Here is an 18,343-nt window from a genome sequence, read left to right as displayed (position 1 = left end):
GGGGGGGAGCTCGGCCCGGCCCGGTGGGAGCACGGAGCCCCCCGGCGGGGCTCGGGGCTCGCCTCCCCGGCCGGCAGCAGCCCCGGGGCTGCGGTACCGACCTGGCGGCCCCTCCCCGCCCGCGGCCCCTCCCGCCGGGCCCGGGGCGCCCCCCGGCGGCCGCCGTGCCCCCATCCCCTGCGGCACCCGAGGGCTGCCCGCCGCCCCGGGGGGCACGAAGGGGCCGGGTGGTTCGGGGATGTGCTCCGTTGGCTCTCCTGAGAGCCAGGTGTGCCACCGGTCGGCTTCAAACGTGCGCGTCCCCCAAGGAGAAGATGGCTAATTAATCCCCTTTGCCACCTCGACCAGGGTCGGGCAAAGTAATTTCGGCTGTCTGTCGTATCTAAGCTTTAGTTGGTAGAGGGAATCACAGAAGCACTAAGGGAAATGTAAGAAAACCGTAATACCTACGCTCGTATCTGCTTAAATTATTCTAATACTTTTGCTGCGCTTGCAATTAGCGCAGAAAGAAGCTTTTACCTGGTGGTCGTTGATGCAGACGGGATAAGTTCTCTGAATAACCAGAGGTAAAAATTAGTCAGTGGGATGCCTTTAAACACGAGGAACACTCCTGCAGGAACAGCAAGATTAGCTCACTTGGAAAAACTTAGCTGACTGCAAGGAACATATTAGCACATGAAAGGTACAGGAGTTCTTGCTGCCCTAATAAACTGCGTTTTCAGCGCTTTAAAGACACTTTGAGAGGCAGAAGGCAAACATCATTTCTTACATTAGGCTCCAAGTATTCAGAGGGTTCTGGGCACCTGGTCAGCCTTCAGTCAATAGAAGTAACATTTTCTGCTGCTTTATATGATCAAAGAGAGAATGGTATCATGGTTAACGTGTTTTTACATTACCTACAAATTTCTAGCTCGCAGTTAATGAAGGGCAAGTTTCTGTACATAGCTCTCACTTGTGCATGGTTCTGTGGGATTTCAATCCTGTGTCTCAGAAACCATTTGCTGATTTGGCCAAAAACCTACTCTTCAGAGAAAAATAGCAGCTCATGAGGAAAGTGCAAATGGCTGAAATGGTGCCTGTGGATGTGGAAAGGCAGAGGCTGGGAAGACCTTGCGGGACGCCAGCCTCCAGAGCTGCAGAAGACCCCTGATCCTGGCACTGCTGGTCACTTCCCGCATCTTGATGTCACCAAGCAGTAGTGACAGAGGTGGAGATGAGACACTCAAATAAAATGTTCTCTCATTCATTTAGATAAACAGTGTTAGTGTGATAGTGTCCAAGGATCCACTGAACCAAGTATTGCATAAACCCGTGGAACACAAAGTCTCTGTTTACTTAGGTCCATGATACTGAATTATTTAATATTTTTGTTTTATTCATAAGCATACACACTTTAGTGACATGTTTTTGCAGAGGAGGAGCTAGCTTGTGAGGTGAAAAGGGAGGAAGAGATAATTGAAACTGAGGAACAGAGATCAGATAGAAACAGAAGGTGCTGAGAAGAAAAGACTGGATATCTGAAAGATTGTAGCAGCTTGAAGAGACAAAGATGAATCCAAGCCAGCAATACACAACTTGAAACAGCTTCCAATAAATGAAGTACAAGTCTTGGGCTTGGATGGATGTAGAAGTGGAGAGGGGCTCCCTTGCTGCTGTTACTCCTGCTTACAAAGAGTGGGGGGGAAAGGGTGTGAAGAATACAGGAGGATCTCCAGGAAATGCTGCGAATAGAAGCTGTCAAGTTTTCATCGTGAGATACTGAGAACAACAGCCTTGCTGTGTGTATAGGAATACAAATCACTGCCAGCAAAGAAAATGACCTGGGCCTAAGCAACTGGGAGGACACCAAGAGAGGGAGCAAAGAATTATACAACAGCAGTGCTGCAAAAGGTAGCCAGGTGATCTTAAAGAGCAACAGAAGTACAAGCTTAAAACCTACGACTGCATACGCATTCCATGAGTGAGGATGAGTCTGGTCACGCTCCCACCGGTTTTGCACGTAGGTACCACAGTTACCTCTAATTTACAGTGTTCTAACCTCAAACGAGAGGCCTTGGTTGCGCTTCTTTAAAGATCGCTGTAAAGACTCATTATCTTCAGTGTGAGTGTGACAAGCTCCTAGCAGAGCCTGAGGTTTTTTTTTATTATTATTATTTTTCGCTATTTTTAGTGAGAGCTGTAAAGCTGTAGTCAAGAATTGCTTACACGATATTTTAAAAGATGACAGCGAAGCACAATGGCATATTTCGACCTTTGGCAGCAGATAAGTAATTGGCAGATTAAGTTAATTTTTATTCAAGCAGGGAGACTTGCTTTTGCTTGCTTGTGAACTCCTGTACCATCATACAAGATTAAATTACATGGGTAAGTTTTAAAAATAGGGTTTGGTTTGTTGGCCTTCCCTTTCTGTTTGGTGGCCTCTTCAAGCGAAGGAACACCACTCTTCTGTTCTCCATAAATGACAAGTAGTACCTGGTATGTACCGCGCGTGTGTGTTTGTGTATGAGAAAAGGATGTCATTTTTAATTTCATGACTTTCTAGAATTGTTACAAATAAACTCTGTGCAAGTGTGAAAATTCACCCGGGAAACATCTTTGTTACTGTGCAGTTGAGGAGCCAATTTCAAGACCTATGATTCAGCATAAGTCCTCCAGAGAATTTTCCTTTTTCCTTTTCAGACACTAGGTTATGGGCAAGTCAGAAAGCCAGATGGATATAACTGAAATGAATACTCCAAAACCAAAGAAGAAACTGCGATGGAGTGGCCTGGAAATCGGGCTCACTGTTGTAGTGATCCTGCTAGCTATTGTAGCAATCACAATGATAGTTCTGTATGCAACTTATGATGGTGAGTACATTTAAAGTGTCTTTCAGTGTACAAATACATAGTAATATAAAAGTATTTTAAGAAATTATGCAAAAGTGCTTTATCAGATAGAATTCAGCTGTTTGTATTGGAAAAAATACAGAAGATTCAATATATTAAAATGTTGTATCAGAAAAGTCCATGTTGCATGGTATATACAACTGCTAGACAGAAAACATTAAGAAAAAAGTTTAAATGGCCAGCTCAGAAGTATTCGCCTGATAGTGGAAGACCTTTCCTTGCCCACTGTATAAAATTAAATGATTAATAACAGCTACATCATAATTGTATTTCATACATATGTGATTAACAGTATGACACAATTACATGAAATGTAAAGCTGCATCCCCACTCATTATTGCTGGGCACTGACACAGAATTGCTATTTTTTTCAGCTAGGACTCTGTAAGTTAATTTGTTCATGCAAAGTTGTGGTAAACACAAACCATCTGCTTGTTCTGTCCTAGCAATATTTCTGTTTGTAATTAATGCTTCAGTAAGCAGAAAAATACAAAATACAATGCTTCTGAAGAAAACCAAACTACAGTGCTTCCTCCATATTCCTGTATATGTACAAAAATCCTATTTTTTTCCTTTCACAAGCTATTGCTGCAAAAATTCTTAATGGGTATAGTCATATGAAAAGGTTTTGTGATTCACGAGTCATACCAAAATATTTGAAAATATTTCAGTTCAGGCAGAAGTACTCTGATAATTTTTGGAAAAGGCAATGCAAGAAAACTCAGAATTCCTTTTTGTGTGAAATTAAAATGTTTCATTACATCAACAATTAAATGCTCTGTTTAATTTAAAGTACTTAATAATTTTAATTTCAACTTTTTATTATAGCATCATCCGATTATGGAATGGCAAAATGCCATTTTGAAATGAAAAATAAATAATGCTGTATTTCTGAAGTCTCGGAAGTATCTTCATGTTCTGGAACCTTTTGTTTTGATTAAAAGGCTTCAGAATGAATGTCTCAGAATTTTCAGATAATTCCTCCAAAATGTTTTTGTCTTTGCTGGGAGTTGCTAAATTCAAAAAAAACTTTGCAACTCTCTTCAGCACGTGTTTTGTCTTTCCTCCAAACTTTTTTTTTTTTTTTTTTTTTTTTTGTAAAAATAACATTTTTACCATCTCTAGTTGAATGATAGAATATTTTCTTCTGACTACAAAAATTGTGCATGATGGGTGACTAGCACTGAGTGACCCTAAAGGGATGAAGGTAATGGTATTTTTAGAACCCGACCCTATAAATATTCACTTTCTGAATATACGGTGTCCTTTATCATTATCTTACTGTATGCTGCAGTTAAATGCAATTTCTAAGGTGACTGTCCATGGAAGTAAAAATTATAGCTTTTATTATACTGACATTCAGTAGAAATTAAAAGTATGATTGTATCCTTTTTTAGATGGGGTTTGCAAGACACCAGACTGTATAAAATCAGGTAAGAATGAAAATATATACCTTTTCAATACATTTAAACGTATATATATATAACCACATAATTTTCCCAGCTAACTGCAGTCAAATATGGCACATTGAGGCATGAGATCTGCTAACCCCATTTTTTTTCTTAGCATATTTCTTCTACAAATGTAAAATCTTGTGATGTGATTTGTCAGATCTTATAAAGTCATTGGGGTCAGGCTAGTCCAAGACATAGAAACAGACTTCCGAGGAATGCTGTTAAGGCTTTTTACACCATACTGTAGGGTTCTGGGGAGGCAACCAGTGTATCTAATGAGTTATAACCTTTATACTTTGGACCATATCATGACCTGCAGCATTAGGATGTGTTTCTGCCTAGCAAGGCTCAGTTACCAGAAGCACCTAAAATCTGTCTGGTCTATTAGGCTGTTGTAGCAATGATGTCTTTGTTTTGCTTACAACAAAGAAAGCAGTTAGGATAAGGGGGCCCCCACATGATGTTCAGATGTGTTAGCCATTACAGAACTGTAATTCAATTCCAAATACTGCATCTGAGTGTAAATTATTTAGAATATATAGCTCTAAGCAAAGTTGACCAAAGAGTGACCAGCTTGAATTTTAAAGTGTTAGATTATTTATTTACTGAGCCAGGACTTCCCTGTCCCACCACGGTATAACGCATTTAAGGCAGAAGTTGCTATAGAAGTGCTGGGCCTCCTCTACACCTATATGATCACTAAATTATTTAAATGGGAGTGTTGATAAGTAATTACTCACAGAAAAGTAATTAAATTAGGTGGTCACCAGTGAGTGAGTTCTTGGCTCCAGAATCAGAATGCTGTGAACCAGGGGTCCAGAATGGTTAGCTACCGTCTGCTCGAGCCTTCAGTGCTCAAAGAATTCACAAAAGAGTTCAAAAAGTCTTTCAGAACTGTATCATTTAATACCAAATTAATCAACTTTAGTATATATATATATTTAAAAACAAACAAATAAAAACTGTGTTTTTTCTCCCTAATCTTACTGGGATAAATCCATAAGTGTAATATTAATTCAAATCAGGATTCTGTTCCAGGTCTAATTTGGGTTCTCCTTCCAGACCATGCAAGGTAACAGACAGCCAAGTTAAATACACAAAGAAAGCAGGAAGTATTAACTTTCAGGAAATATAATTAGGTATAGGCATTAAATGAAATGGTAATGCCTTACACCAGAATTGGCCAATACTGTGATTTTTTTCCCAATGTATTTCAGAATTTTGCAATAGGAACAAGCCACTGAAAAAGAATAAAGTGAAGATACTGACAGAATTTATAGTACATTTAATAGAGGAGTTTCAAATAAATGACCAGAAGAAAAAATGCAATGAAAATTCAATTGGTTATATGTAGGGTGGAATATGAGTAACTCCAATATAACGTTATCAAAGTTTGTGAAATCTAATGCAGTGTGGCATTTCAAGTTACCATGTAATTTGTACATCTGAACATTTTTTGAATATGCTGACGAACTCAGCTAATTTTCCTGAGCTCAAACAGCACAGACTTATGAGAATAGGGAATTCTGATCTCTGTCATATAAATTTCACCTAGGTAAGCACAAAGGGTTTCTCCCATATCCTCCCCAGGTCACTGGTTGTTACACCAGCTTTTATTATTTTATTTGTAGGCTGTTAAAGCAACAACTGGCGATCATGAGTACTACAATAAAATTAATCATTAAAAGTAATTGAGAAGGCTCTACATTCTTCAGTCACTGTTAGGAAGTCAAATAAACAAGTAAGAATAGGAATCAACCCAAACACTGGTTCATCAAAGCAATGATGAACCTGAGGATGAAGGAAAAGTGTTCTGTGTATTATCTTTATTTGTCAACGTATGAATTGCCCTCTACTAGAATTAAATAACAAAATATTAATCAGTCTCACACTTATTTACAGGGCAAAAAGTTTCAATATACAGCCTTGAACTGATCATAAATCTCCCTGGGCACAAGTACCAACGCATAAATAACTTAGAGCATGTTTAGGATTCTGTCGAGCATAAGTGGTCCCACTTCCCCTTCAAAGGGGCGATTCACACGTCGACACCAAGCATATGCTTCAAGGCTCCATTGATAACAAAATTACATCAGATGTTGGCCTCAAATACAACTTTCTTTAGCCAACTGAAGATCCCAAGAAAAGCAGGTGGGAAAAAAAAAAGCCAGTCAACATAAATACTACAGGCTGCCTACACCTCTCATTTCCACCAGCATAAGAGACACGGAAAATATTGAAAATACTGGAGAAATAACTATAAATATTTGACTCACCCATGTGGGAGGAATGAACACTTGTAATCACAAGCCTCACCATTTACTAAAAATAATGTCTGAAAAACGGGAAGGATATGCAGTATTCTGGCAAATCAGAGGGCTCACTAGCTGTTGCTTGACTCCTAGCATCTCTCCTTCCCTCAGTGCTAGCATACTAGCAGTGAGAACAAGCTAGGTGGAATAAGTAGACAAAAAAGAAAAGGTGCAGTAAGTTTATGAACAGCAGCTGGGAAACTGTCATCAAGAAAGCAGGTTTAAAAAGGGAATCCTGTGTCATGATCAGTCACTGACCACTTAGTCCTTGACCAGCCACTTTAATAGGGTCAAGAGGGACATCAAGAAGCAGTGTCAGTTCTAGAGAAACTGTGGAATAGGTCTAGAAAATCAAATGTCAGTTCAGGAAATCATTAATAGGAAGACTTTCCTGACAAGAATTTAAACAGTGAAAAAAAAAAAAAATCATTGTATTGAAATAGATTAGATTCAGCTAAGCCTGCATCATACCTAATTACTTAAGTTACATCACACTGGATACTTAAACTATGTCTTGTGCTTTTAATTTCTCTTTTCACCACATTTCAATACAAAGAAGTATAAGTCAGTAAATTCAACATTTTATAACCAAGTAACCACTCGCAATAAGTAGCAATATTAGAGCCAGTTTACCCATCAGTAAACACATGCAATAGAAATGTATATGTGTTATGGGCAGTAAAAGAATAGTATTTTTTTGTTTACTGGCTAGGACTTTGCTTGGTCTGGAACATTATAGTAGAAATGAGCCTATTAAAAACTTAAGGAAAACTAATTGTTATTTTCCTCTTCAGAGAAAAAAAAAAAAAAAAATGTATTCACTGCTTTTGTCTTCACGCCTTGATTTGTCTTATATTACAGCAGCCCGAATCATTGAGAACATGGACACAACTGCAGAGCCTTGTAATGATTTTTACCAATATGCCTGTGGAGGATGGCTTAAGAAGAACGTCATTCCAGAAACCAGCTCCCGTTATAGTAACTTTGACATTTTAAGAGATGAACTAGAAGTTGTTTTAAAAGGTCAGTAGGGTTTATGTTTGTGGACTATATAAAGTTTCTTCTTTGGCTTACATGTAATCCTAAGAAGATGTGGTTATCTAGCAAAGCTTAAAATACTACTAAATATTTCAGTTTCTTTATGTTCAATTCAGGATAAAACCACCACAAACTGTTTGCTTGGAGAATGCTTTGGAAGTTATGCTGTTGGGTCTGACACTGGAGCAGAGTTGGATAGACCTGACCTTTCTGATATCTGAACTCTGTGTGCTCATCTGCGTATTATAACTGAAATCTGTATCATTATCCCCATGAACTACACTAACAGTGAAGCTAGGTGACAAAGAAGGAGGTCTGCCTGTATCCAAGCCAGCTGAATTGCAGGAAATTGCTCTCTGGCAGCCCTGTCCTGCATATCTGTATTCCATCAACTACATCCTAAATAGCAGGCAAGCATTTTTATAAATAATCACATCATAGACTTACAAATACTTCATTTTCCACAAACTGTAATACCGTCAAATTACCCACAGTCACCTTTTTCAGACAAAAGTAAGTCAAAGAAATAACTGAGTTGATACTCATGAAAGATTCTTCAAACCACTCTTTGGATTCATAATCCTATCTCTACTTGCATAGCTTTTAGTTTTGCCAGGCTTGCAATTTGTGAATGTCACGGTCTTCCTGTGGAACACATCAGTTGTAAAGGAGTGGTAAGAGTGGGCTGCCCCACAGGGGAAGGTGAGCCAGAAGCCAGACGTGACAGCAAGGCAGGCAGGGACAGAGGCCTCATACAAAGGAGGCAGAGTCCCACAGGACGCAGGCCAGAAGAGAAGAGCAGGTCCAGTGACAATGACCAGGTTCAGCCAACAGCTCAACCCACCGTTGATGCTATGAGTCTTACAGGCTGCTGATCAGTGCCGTTAGAGCCTGTTGGTACACTTAGGGCCCCGACAGCAATGCTCTTCACCAAACAGATTGGTCATCTAAAAACTGTCACTCAAAGGTCAAGGCATTTCTGTTTTGCAGATGATCTACAGAATATCTATTTCACACCTTTATGCTCAACATGTTATCACAAGCTGACATAATTTCAAGGCATGTCATCTCCAGAGCTTTTCCCCCCTATTTTTCAAATAGTGAAGCTTCCCTGGAATTTGAGATGGAAAGCACTAATCTTCCATCCTCTGGTGCTCAGATGGTGTTCTCTATGGTTCTTTCAGTTATCTTTCCCATAAGGATCAGATATTAAGATGTATGTGCCGTGTGTTTCAGATGTCCTCGACACACCAAGAAGTAATGATATAACAGCAGTGCAGAAGGCAAAAACTCTGTACAGTTCGTGCATAAATGAAAGTAAGTTCCTCCTGAATTTAGTGCATATAGGATACATAAATATAATCTAAAGAATGATATCCAAGAAACCTATCTTTCAAAGTCAGTTATACCTATATACATACAGAGTCTGAGCAGAATTTTTCAGAAATTCTTGGTGAGAACTCAAATGTACCAGTTTTAGAGGGTCAAATAAGAACACCAATAGAAAAACTAGTACTGTATCTCCTATTTTACTTACCTTGATATTTTAGGTGCAATTACATTACTCTTGAGTTACCAGTTTGCTGCATATATTTAAACTCAAATCCTTTCAGTTAAATATTAATTATTTTGTAGAAATTATCAGAGATGAGGTGGAAAATAGACAGTATATCATGTTTCTTTAAAGATGCAGAGATAATTTATTTCAAGAATTTGAGCTAAATGCTGTCACTAGACTGAGGAGCAATAAAACAGCAGTGCTACCAATTTGTTTTTATAGTTTCCATAAAATTATTAATATTTTTAAAGCTATTATTTCAAGCTCTTTGCAGAGTTGAAATAACATTTTTTAAATGTCATCTTCCCAAGGATTTGCATAAGTTGTTTTGCAGTCACAGCTGAAACATATTTTAAAAATTAAAAGTTAAAGAATAGTCATACTTCAGAACATTATCCTATTGTGGTGGTGGAGAAAAGATATCTCGGGTTCAGAATTCTGAACGCATTATAATAGTATACCATTGGTATGTTTTAAAACGTCATGCTAATTCATTTTATTTTTTCCAAAAGCTACCATTGATAGCAGGGGTGGAATGCCTTTAATCAGACTACTGCCAAATGTATCCGACTGGCCTGTAGCAACCAATAACTGGGAGTCTTCCTATGGTAAGATAATCACTGTTTATTTCCTTCTCCATTAGAATTTCTAAATGATTGTACTTTTCATTGTTTACCCAAAATAGAGACTGAGTATACCTTCCATTTGCCTAGGTGCTGCTTGGACAGCTGAGACAGCTATTGCAGAGCTGAACTCCAGATATGGGAAAAAGGTCCTTATTAATTTTTTTGTTGGCACGGATGATAAAAATTCCACAACACATATCATTCACGTAAGTCTACCTGGGTGGCATGGCCTTGCTGATCATGTAAGTGCAGCAAAAGAACCAGAAAGCACAGACATAAGTGTTAGCCAGCAGAAACGTTATTGATTTGAAGTTTACCAGTCAGCTGTAGATTGTAAATCTCCGTAGTTGCTTTTTTAAAAAATCTTCCACTATCAGTTTGACAGTACATTCATTGTCCATTCTCAGGATTAATAATCTTTATTCTGTGCACTCGTACATGGTTATTCTCAGTGAGGTGAGAATAACTGAGACACACACAGTTTATATGTACACTGGACAGAAGACAGACATGATCTACTTATGTATGCATGCAAGGAAATAAGTAAGCATGACTTCCCTTCCATGTAATTCTGGCAGAAAGCTCTGTCACTGAAAACCTGGCTATGTCCCAAAGGCAGAGAGCCCACAAAGAAGGGGGTTGTGTTTTTACAAGGTACTCAGATGCCAAAGTAGTAACAGGACCTGCAGTCAGCTGGCACAGACATGAAAATGGCTGAGGACATGTGCTTAAGGAACATGCCTCGTGTCCTGCCCGTAAATGTAAGATGAAAAATGGAAACTCTGGAAATGAAAGTCCAGGGAAGACAGGATTGTGTATGATGAATCTTCACCAGCTACTGCTGAGACACAGCTGTTACAGAGGCAGTGACGAGGTAATCTTTCTTGTAAATGGGTGGACAGATCCTTGACTTCTTTGCAGGTCAGAGTTTGAGAGATAGAGTAACTTCCTTGCTTGTCTGGGGACTGTTTTGTTTTCCGTACATGCAGCGTTTAGCATGAATTACACATAGCATGCATTGTTCAGCAACAGAAAAAGAAGACTGAAGAGAAAGACAAAAAAAAAAAAAAAAAACAAAGACTGGAAAGAATTAAAGGAGGGCAGCAGGATGGGAGAGAAAACTCCCCTTTGGCCAGAATTTTGCAAGAGTGAAGCATCAGCAACCTATAATTGGCCAAAGAATAGTACAATGCTATGACATTTTGTCCTTAAGCACTTCTACATTTTTATTTGGCTTTACAGATCGATCAGCCTGGCCTCGGCCTGCCTTCTCGTGACTACTATGAATGCACTGGTGCATACAAAGAGGTAAGATGGAGCTGACAGATCACCACTTTAGAAGCTTTAGCCTCTATTTTCAGGGCAGGTGTACCCTCAAGAGTTGGGTTGGAGTCCCTCAAAGAGCAGGAACAGTCTTTCCCCAAAGAGATTGTAAAGGTACCCTGAGAGTCATCTGGGAGACTGAAATAGAGAGGTAATAACGGTGAGAATTAAAACAAGGCTGATCTACAGGTGGGGACAGAATGTGTGACAGACTGGAGAAAGAAACTGCAACGTGGGTAAGTGTGTCAGAAGACAAGAGACCAGGAGCTAAAAGGAAAGGAAATTAACAGGGTATAGAGGAATGAGATTAAGGGCAAATAGAAATAAGTTGGCTAAGAATGGGAGGGAGTATCACAACTGTCCTGAAGCTTTGGTATTATAATACTATGCCATTAGCGTTGGTGTCCTTGTGTGACCTTTCTGGCTGCACTAGAAGCCAAGTGTTTTTTGTCTCGGCTCCAGTTGCCAGTACTAACCAGTTGTCTGCACTGGATGAGCCGACTGCATGTTCCTCCAGTGTCACTGTGCCCCCAGAACCCCAGCCTGTCTCATTTCCTTTATCTCCCATTCTCTTTGTCTCCTTTTTTAATCACTGAACATTCATGTGGAAGAAAAGCAGTCGTTTTCCACACAATTCATGCATGATTATGCAGGTCAGAAGAAAAGCAGCTACTTGACTTTTTAGGACCTCTTGTAAGGAAATAATCATGAAACAAGCAGGTACAGTGAGAGCTCTCAGTGACTGGAACAGCCTCCCCAGGGACCCCCATCACTGGATGTTTTATATGCAAACAGGGTGCTAGATAACCTCATCGAGGCTCCCTTTTCCCATGATTTTTTTTTTTTTTTTCCTCTAAGATGCACGGATCCTGTGCTCATACAGGCATTACTCTGACATCTAAGTTCCCACTAAATATCTGAGTGTATTTACATGGTCCATCTGAAATTAGCTGACAATGCTTTGACTGCTACATGACCATGATCCTTAGGCCAAAAATAAAGTGCATTGTTTGGTACCTGCAGACTCCTGTTTGCTTGCTGGTTTGGGGTAATGTCTGCATTCATTTTTCTGCATAAATTATACACAGATTTGGGTATTTTGAAATGGTATTTTAAGGCTTGGTATGCACTCTCTTTTGTGACTTAATGTGGCTGTCAGTGGTTTGATGGGCTTTCTCTCTGACAAAATAATGTCTTTAATAAAAATAACACGGAGAGTTCAGCCCTTCAGGATGCTGTGAGCCACCTTTCCTTCTGAAGTCTGTTGTCAATACTTTTCATGAGCTGCTCGGAGTTTTCCAGCACACACGGAGCTGTTGGCAGGCCAGGGAGGCTGGCAGGAGGTGGGTGGCAAGGAAGGCAGGTATCAGAGTGGCTGTGTAAATGCAGCGTCCATTAAAAGGGATGCATCCTACCGCCTTAGGAGCTGAACACACCAAAATGCTTCTCTTAATAAAGTTGATGCCATGGGCCTTATTGATCCTAATGTTATCACTGTTTTAGTAGATTAAGATATTTTGCATATAATAGATTTATTATTAGCTAATTTAGTATGTATTTTTATTTGCATTTTAAAAGCACGTTGAAAACAGCATTTCTGCTTACAGAAAAATTAGAGTGACTTATCAAAGAGGTATAAGAATAAAATTAAGTTCCATAAAATATAATGAGACCTTAATAGATACTTGACAGTGCAACACTTAAGAGAATATACTTATATATATCCATTCCCATCCCAGGCTGCAGCAGGGAGGAACTACATGGCTTCTGGGAGCACTGTTCCCACAATGCTGATCCTACACAGTCCATCAACATTTCTCTTGGTTTTACATTTCTGGGAACGCTGCTCTTTGGAAGCAGTATTTTTGGAAGTTGTAATTAAAGTGAGCTACAAAAAACACAGGTGGTGGTTTAAATATGGACCTACAAATGTCTCATTTTAAATAATGAAAACACAGGGCAGTAGTTGACAGTGTTTAGATTTGAGCAGTGCTACAAATCATACAGCAATTTTCCATGAGGGGCTTTTCAAATTTCTATTTGTGATCTAACAGTATTTTGGAGTAAATTACTGGAAAGTTATCTAAAAAAGGGATGAAGAACCGTAGTTCATAAAAATGAAGATGAAATCTTAAAGATAGTTAAAATGTGCTATACTTTGACGAGTTTTGTCTTTAAATTATTTGTATTTTTTTCCTGCAGGCGTGTTCTGCCTATGTTGATTTCATGATTTCTGTAGCTAAACTAATCCTACAAGAAAGAAATATTTCTGTCAATGAGACCCGGATTTCTGAAGAAATGAAAAGAGTTATGGACCTGGAGAAAGAGATTGCTAATGTAAGGAAAAACATTTTTAAAGTATTCTTTAAATAGCTTTCTTCTTCATACCTAAGAAAGCTAACTGTAAACCAAGTTGTTAAGTTACTTGCTCATGCTAATTTGTGGGACCAAATGTTGACCAAAAATATATGGGGCCTGGAACACCTAAAAGGAACACATAATAAGACGTGCCTTCTAATGAGCAAGGGGAAATATTTGAGTTAGCTGTTTTTCAAATACCAAAATATTTTATCCAAATCTATTCACAGAAGCCCTTCAAGAGAAGAAGGAGAAAGCAAGAGACAGGCTTGGTTTCTGTTCAGTGTTAGAAAATATGTTTTGGGAGATGCTTTTGGGGCCTCTTTTCTGTTTGTCCTTTTCTTCACATGGGCTGTTTGATTGTCAGGGCAGTAGATTCCCAACCTTTAGCCTGCCACGCAACACAAAGTAATGTTTGTCCTACACAAGCTGCTCCACAATACCGATTGTTTCAAGTGCATTTTTAATCAAGCACTGTTCTCCAGAAAATATGCCTTGGAGAAATAGCTAGAATTTAAATTTGCATGGAGAAAAGCAAGTGGAAATTAAAGCATCCATGAGCAAAAACATGGCCTGTAATTATTAAACATTTCAGAAGGTCCTGAAGCTGAAGTTTACTGTAAACCAAGCCAAATAACCTTCAGCTATTTTTTAAGTTACACTGATAGTAAGGACATGTGTTTGGCAGAGGTAGACATTTCCACCCCATTTACATAAACTAAAACCAAATGATTTTGATTCATTTCACGTTTTCCTGAGAAACACACTTCTGGGCTTAGATTGGAGAGAGAAAATTATTAAATGAAAAGGAATTTATTGGAGAAAGATTTGAAATGGATTAAGAAAGGAAGCCACAACTGAAATTTCTCTACAGCAGTTGCTGCTGGTAAAGAGTACAAGTACAGGTGGTTGTGGGTAAGTTGCTACTGCCTCATTTTTTAACCTTTTTCATCAAAGCTAGAAAATGTGGCACCATCTGGAATGTTACTAGAGTAGAGAAGGCATTGTGCTCTTGGGAACTGGTGAAGAAAACAGAATAAAATACTGAATGCACAATACATTAGGGAGTAGAGTAGGAGAGAGGAAAACAAATCTCTTTTTAAAAAGGATAGAGATAAAATCAGAGTAGGCATGACTTATTTTTCTCAAAAGACTTGAAATAGGTGGGAGCTACTGTTCTTGCCCCTAACTGAGTCAAGTGGAATACTGCAGGCAGTAGTGATACGGATTCTCCCATGAATTACTTTCGTGGATCACAAGATCACTCTTTTCCCACAGTCACATGTGTACCTGCATGTTCTGTCCTTGCCATCAAAAAAAGTCGAAGTGAAAAGGGGCTCGAGTATGGGGTGAATGAGTGCTGATGCTGTCACAAGTTATGTCCACACTAAAAGGGCTACAGGAATGCGCACGTCAGAAGCATCCAGGCAAGGAGCACACTGCTGTTTGAGGAAAAGAACAGAAACATATTCAAGACAGAAATCAGAGACCAAGGGAGTAGTTTGGAGACAATACTACTGAGTCCTGTGGGTTTTTTTTCCTCTCCCTAATTTACATTGTCTGTACCCTAATCCCAGAGACCTCCTTGCTGACATTTCCTCTCTGGAGTCTCCAGGGACAAAGTCACCTCGTAAAGCACCACTGCAGACACAGTTCTCCGGCAGCGAGGCAGTTTTATTGTCTGTAACAAATGGCCTAATGCAGTCTTTCCATTAAGGTATTCATGTATGCACATCCTTAACACCACACTGGTACAAAACCATATTGCCTAGACTAATGTGAAGCTTGAGTGAGTTATGCCTCCCATCCTACAGAGGATCCAGAAGGAATGTATCAGACAGCACGTACATGCAGATCAGAACGCACACGCTGTGTTCCTACCACAGCCCACCTTATACTTAACAAATAAGTTTCCTTGACTCCCTTCTCCCAAGGTTTTGCACCTGCATATATACACGTGAGATGCTTCACAGCTATGCAAACTTCTCATAGTAATGTATTAAGCTAGATTCTTTTTTCTTTTTACTTCTACTTACGAAAATTCCTGTGAACTGACTCAATTTATGTAGTAATGATTAATCTCATGATTAACTTTGATAGGCAACAACAAAATCTGAAGACAGAAACGATCCGCTTCTGCTGTATAATAAAATGACACTGGCACAGCTCCAAAACAACTTTTCACTGGAAATCAATCATAAGGTGAGTGATCAATAATCTGATATTTTAACCTCTAATTTTGATGAGATTGAACGATAATGGCTGACAATTTTTTCTTTAAAGACTTTTTTTTCTTGACCTTAGACACATCTGAAATTAAACAAGATACTTGAATTGCACAGTGTATAACCTAAAAGTCTGCTGACATTAAACTATATGTAAATGTCTGTGCTTCTGTACCCACTGTTCCTGCAAATTTGAAGGCAGATCTTGCCCCTCTGCATCTATATGAGATGGAAAAAAGGCAGCCACCAGTTCATTCAAATATGCTGCACTATTGTGTGTGACTATTCAGACCCTCTCTGTTTATCCAGAGCTACAGATTCAGAACAAAAAGTCCTGGTTTTCCACCATTCCCTCTGTCAGATGGGCTCCCAAACCATGCAGAAAGAAGCCCGGGATGACATGACCATACACCAGGAAAATTCCCCCCATTCCTCCCACTATAGCTCCCACAAGACATTTCAGCTCTGAATTTTCTCCTCTCCTGAGCCATGGGCTGTTGGCACAGTATAGCCTTTAATTCAAGTAACCACAAAGTCCAGCTGAACAATATCGAAAGATTTGATAACATGGGTGAGCCTTCCCGATAGCATCGTGTCTTACTAGACACGAACATGTTTATGATAAACGACTTCCACTTCAGAGTCCCGCACGCAGACAAGGACTAACTGATGGAAAGCACTGTGGTCTGACTGGCAGCAGTGTTACCGAGTCTTCTGAGGCCAGCGAGCTAGTATGAAACACTATTATTACTAACACAGTTTCATAGTCTCTGCTATTTTTATTGACTTCAGATTCTCCAACTTTAAATTATATGGCAGTTCCATTCTGCCTAACTTGTTTCATAATTTACCTTCTCCCACAGATCTTTCTTGAACAGTTACTGTTACTGTCAGAATGTCAGAATGCAATCATAATGTCAGAAACAAACTTCTCTTGCTCACAGAATGGCATTGCCCTGGTTATTTTTAGTTCCCGGGGAGCACTGCCGATCAGCAATAATCATCTGCTCTAAATTTATCCAAAAATGCACAAAAGACACATGATGGGAGTTGGTCGTGTAGTTGTAATGGTCTAAGGATAGTACAGCAATTATTCCTAAAATTAGCTGGAAGTTTGCTGCTTCTCTTTCAAACCTGAAGAGATCTATTCCTGAAAGCTTATCTACTTTCCTCAGCTACAGAGTTAGTCTGGTAAAAGGTGTTACTTCTTCCAGTAAAGCTTTCCTGTCAAAAGAACCATAGCACCATATAACCGTACGAATAAAGAAGCCGTAAGGAACCATATAACACCATATCGCCCAAAGGACTGCAGGCTGAGGGATCTGTCCCAGGTGGTACCGTGCAAATAGACAAGTAGATTTGTATGCCACCGCATGCTGCTGTCAGATGCTAACAGATCTGCTATCAAACCCATTTCATTTTTCAGTATCTTGTACCACAGCATACAGAGGAAAATTTGTTACAGACTGGGTATTTAGTGTGTCTGTTTTAAAGCCTATTAAAATAAATCACTTTATGGACTTCAGTGTGCTTCAGAGAAAGCCCTTACCATATGCTTGAGAATGTATTGTCATGTATACCATGAATTTCTTATTGCCCGTGCCATATTGAAAAATAAAGCTTTTAGTCATGGTTTGATTTAGAAGTTCATAGCCAAATATAGCAAGAAGGCAATTGAAATTTTACTTAAAAAAAATAAAAATCTGCTTTTCTGGGCTAAATGGAGAGGGCCATAACATTTTTAATTGTGTAAGACTGAAAACAAAACATTATCTGGACTCCTTCTGCTAAATACCACCATATGTTAATGGGATTTTAGAGCACAGTGGATATAAATTATCTCAGACCAGTTATTATTACATTGATGCCACTTACAAGTGGTGAAGCTATTAGGAGAACTAAAGTCAGAGCATTTGTGTTATGCAAGCCTATTTTTTAAAATAGCTAAATACTGTTTCTTTAGGATTTAACCATATAATAATGCATGTTGCTTTTCCAGGTATTCAACTGGTCAAAATTCATAAATAATATAATGTCAACTGTACAAATTAATGTTGAGAATACAGAACATGTGGTTGTTTATGATCCAGAATACCTTACCAAGCTGAAGTCTATTCTTAATAAGTATACTCCCAGGTAGGTATGTTAGGTATTTTTGTAATTTGCATTTTATCTACAGTAAATTTTGGAAGTTTAAAAACATGACCAGCTTATTATTATTGTTTTATTACACAGAGAACTTCAAAATTACATGATCTGGCGATTTGTAATGGATCTGGTAAACAGCCTAAGCCGTAACTACAAAGACACAAGGAATGCTTTCCGTAAGGTGCAGAAATTCATCTCTCTTTTTTATGTCCATCCTGTATAAAAAATTAATGTATTTTGAATTTTGTGCACAAAAGCTAGATTTGTTTGCTGAAGCTCCTGTTGGAGTGTATGCATCATTTATATGATATATGCTTAATAGCTGAAGTGGGTCTGAAAAGCACTGTTGTGGTACTTGGTCTCTGTTATTTCCAAATCTAAATTAATCCATTTATGATATGGTCATTTTGGCA

The 18,343-nt window shown here is 38.9% G+C and overlaps 1 protein-coding gene across 4 annotated transcripts in view; it reads left to right on the top strand.

Moving 5' to 3' along the window:
- MME (membrane metalloendopeptidase) overlaps positions 1-18,343 on the top strand; it is a 39,840-nt gene that overhangs the window by 1,981 nt on the left and 19,516 nt on the right. For 3 of the 4 annotated variants that reach the window (XM_035334532.1, XM_035334533.1, XM_035334530.1), the window contains exons 2-12: positions 2,680-2,849; positions 4,286-4,321; positions 7,516-7,677; positions 8,929-9,009; positions 9,763-9,858; positions 9,964-10,082; positions 11,119-11,184; positions 13,402-13,536; positions 15,658-15,759; positions 17,782-17,918; positions 18,018-18,111. In XM_035334532.1, coding sequence (XP_035190423.1) covers positions 2,690-2,849; positions 4,286-4,321; positions 7,516-7,677; positions 8,929-9,009; positions 9,763-9,858; positions 9,964-10,082; positions 11,119-11,184; positions 13,402-13,536; positions 15,658-15,759; positions 17,782-17,918; positions 18,018-18,111 — 1,188 coding nt within the window. In that variant the 5' untranslated portion in view covers positions 2,680-2,689. Of the gene's footprint in view, positions 1-1,216; positions 2,000-2,679; positions 2,850-4,285; positions 4,322-7,515; positions 7,678-8,928; positions 9,010-9,762; positions 9,859-9,963; positions 10,083-11,118; positions 11,185-13,401; positions 13,537-15,657; positions 15,760-17,781; positions 17,919-18,017; positions 18,112-18,343 lie in introns of those variants that run through there. The other variant, XM_035334531.1, reaches the window with a different exon arrangement.

This window comes from Oxyura jamaicensis, chromosome 9, assembly GCF_011077185.1.
Source record: "Oxyura jamaicensis isolate SHBP4307 breed ruddy duck chromosome 9, BPBGC_Ojam_1.0, whole genome shotgun sequence".
Taxonomy (NCBI): Eukaryota; Metazoa; Chordata; class Aves; order Anseriformes; family Anatidae; genus Oxyura; species Oxyura jamaicensis.
The sequence above is the reverse complement of the archived record's forward strand: the minus strand, read 5'-3'. Positions and strand labels throughout refer to the sequence as shown.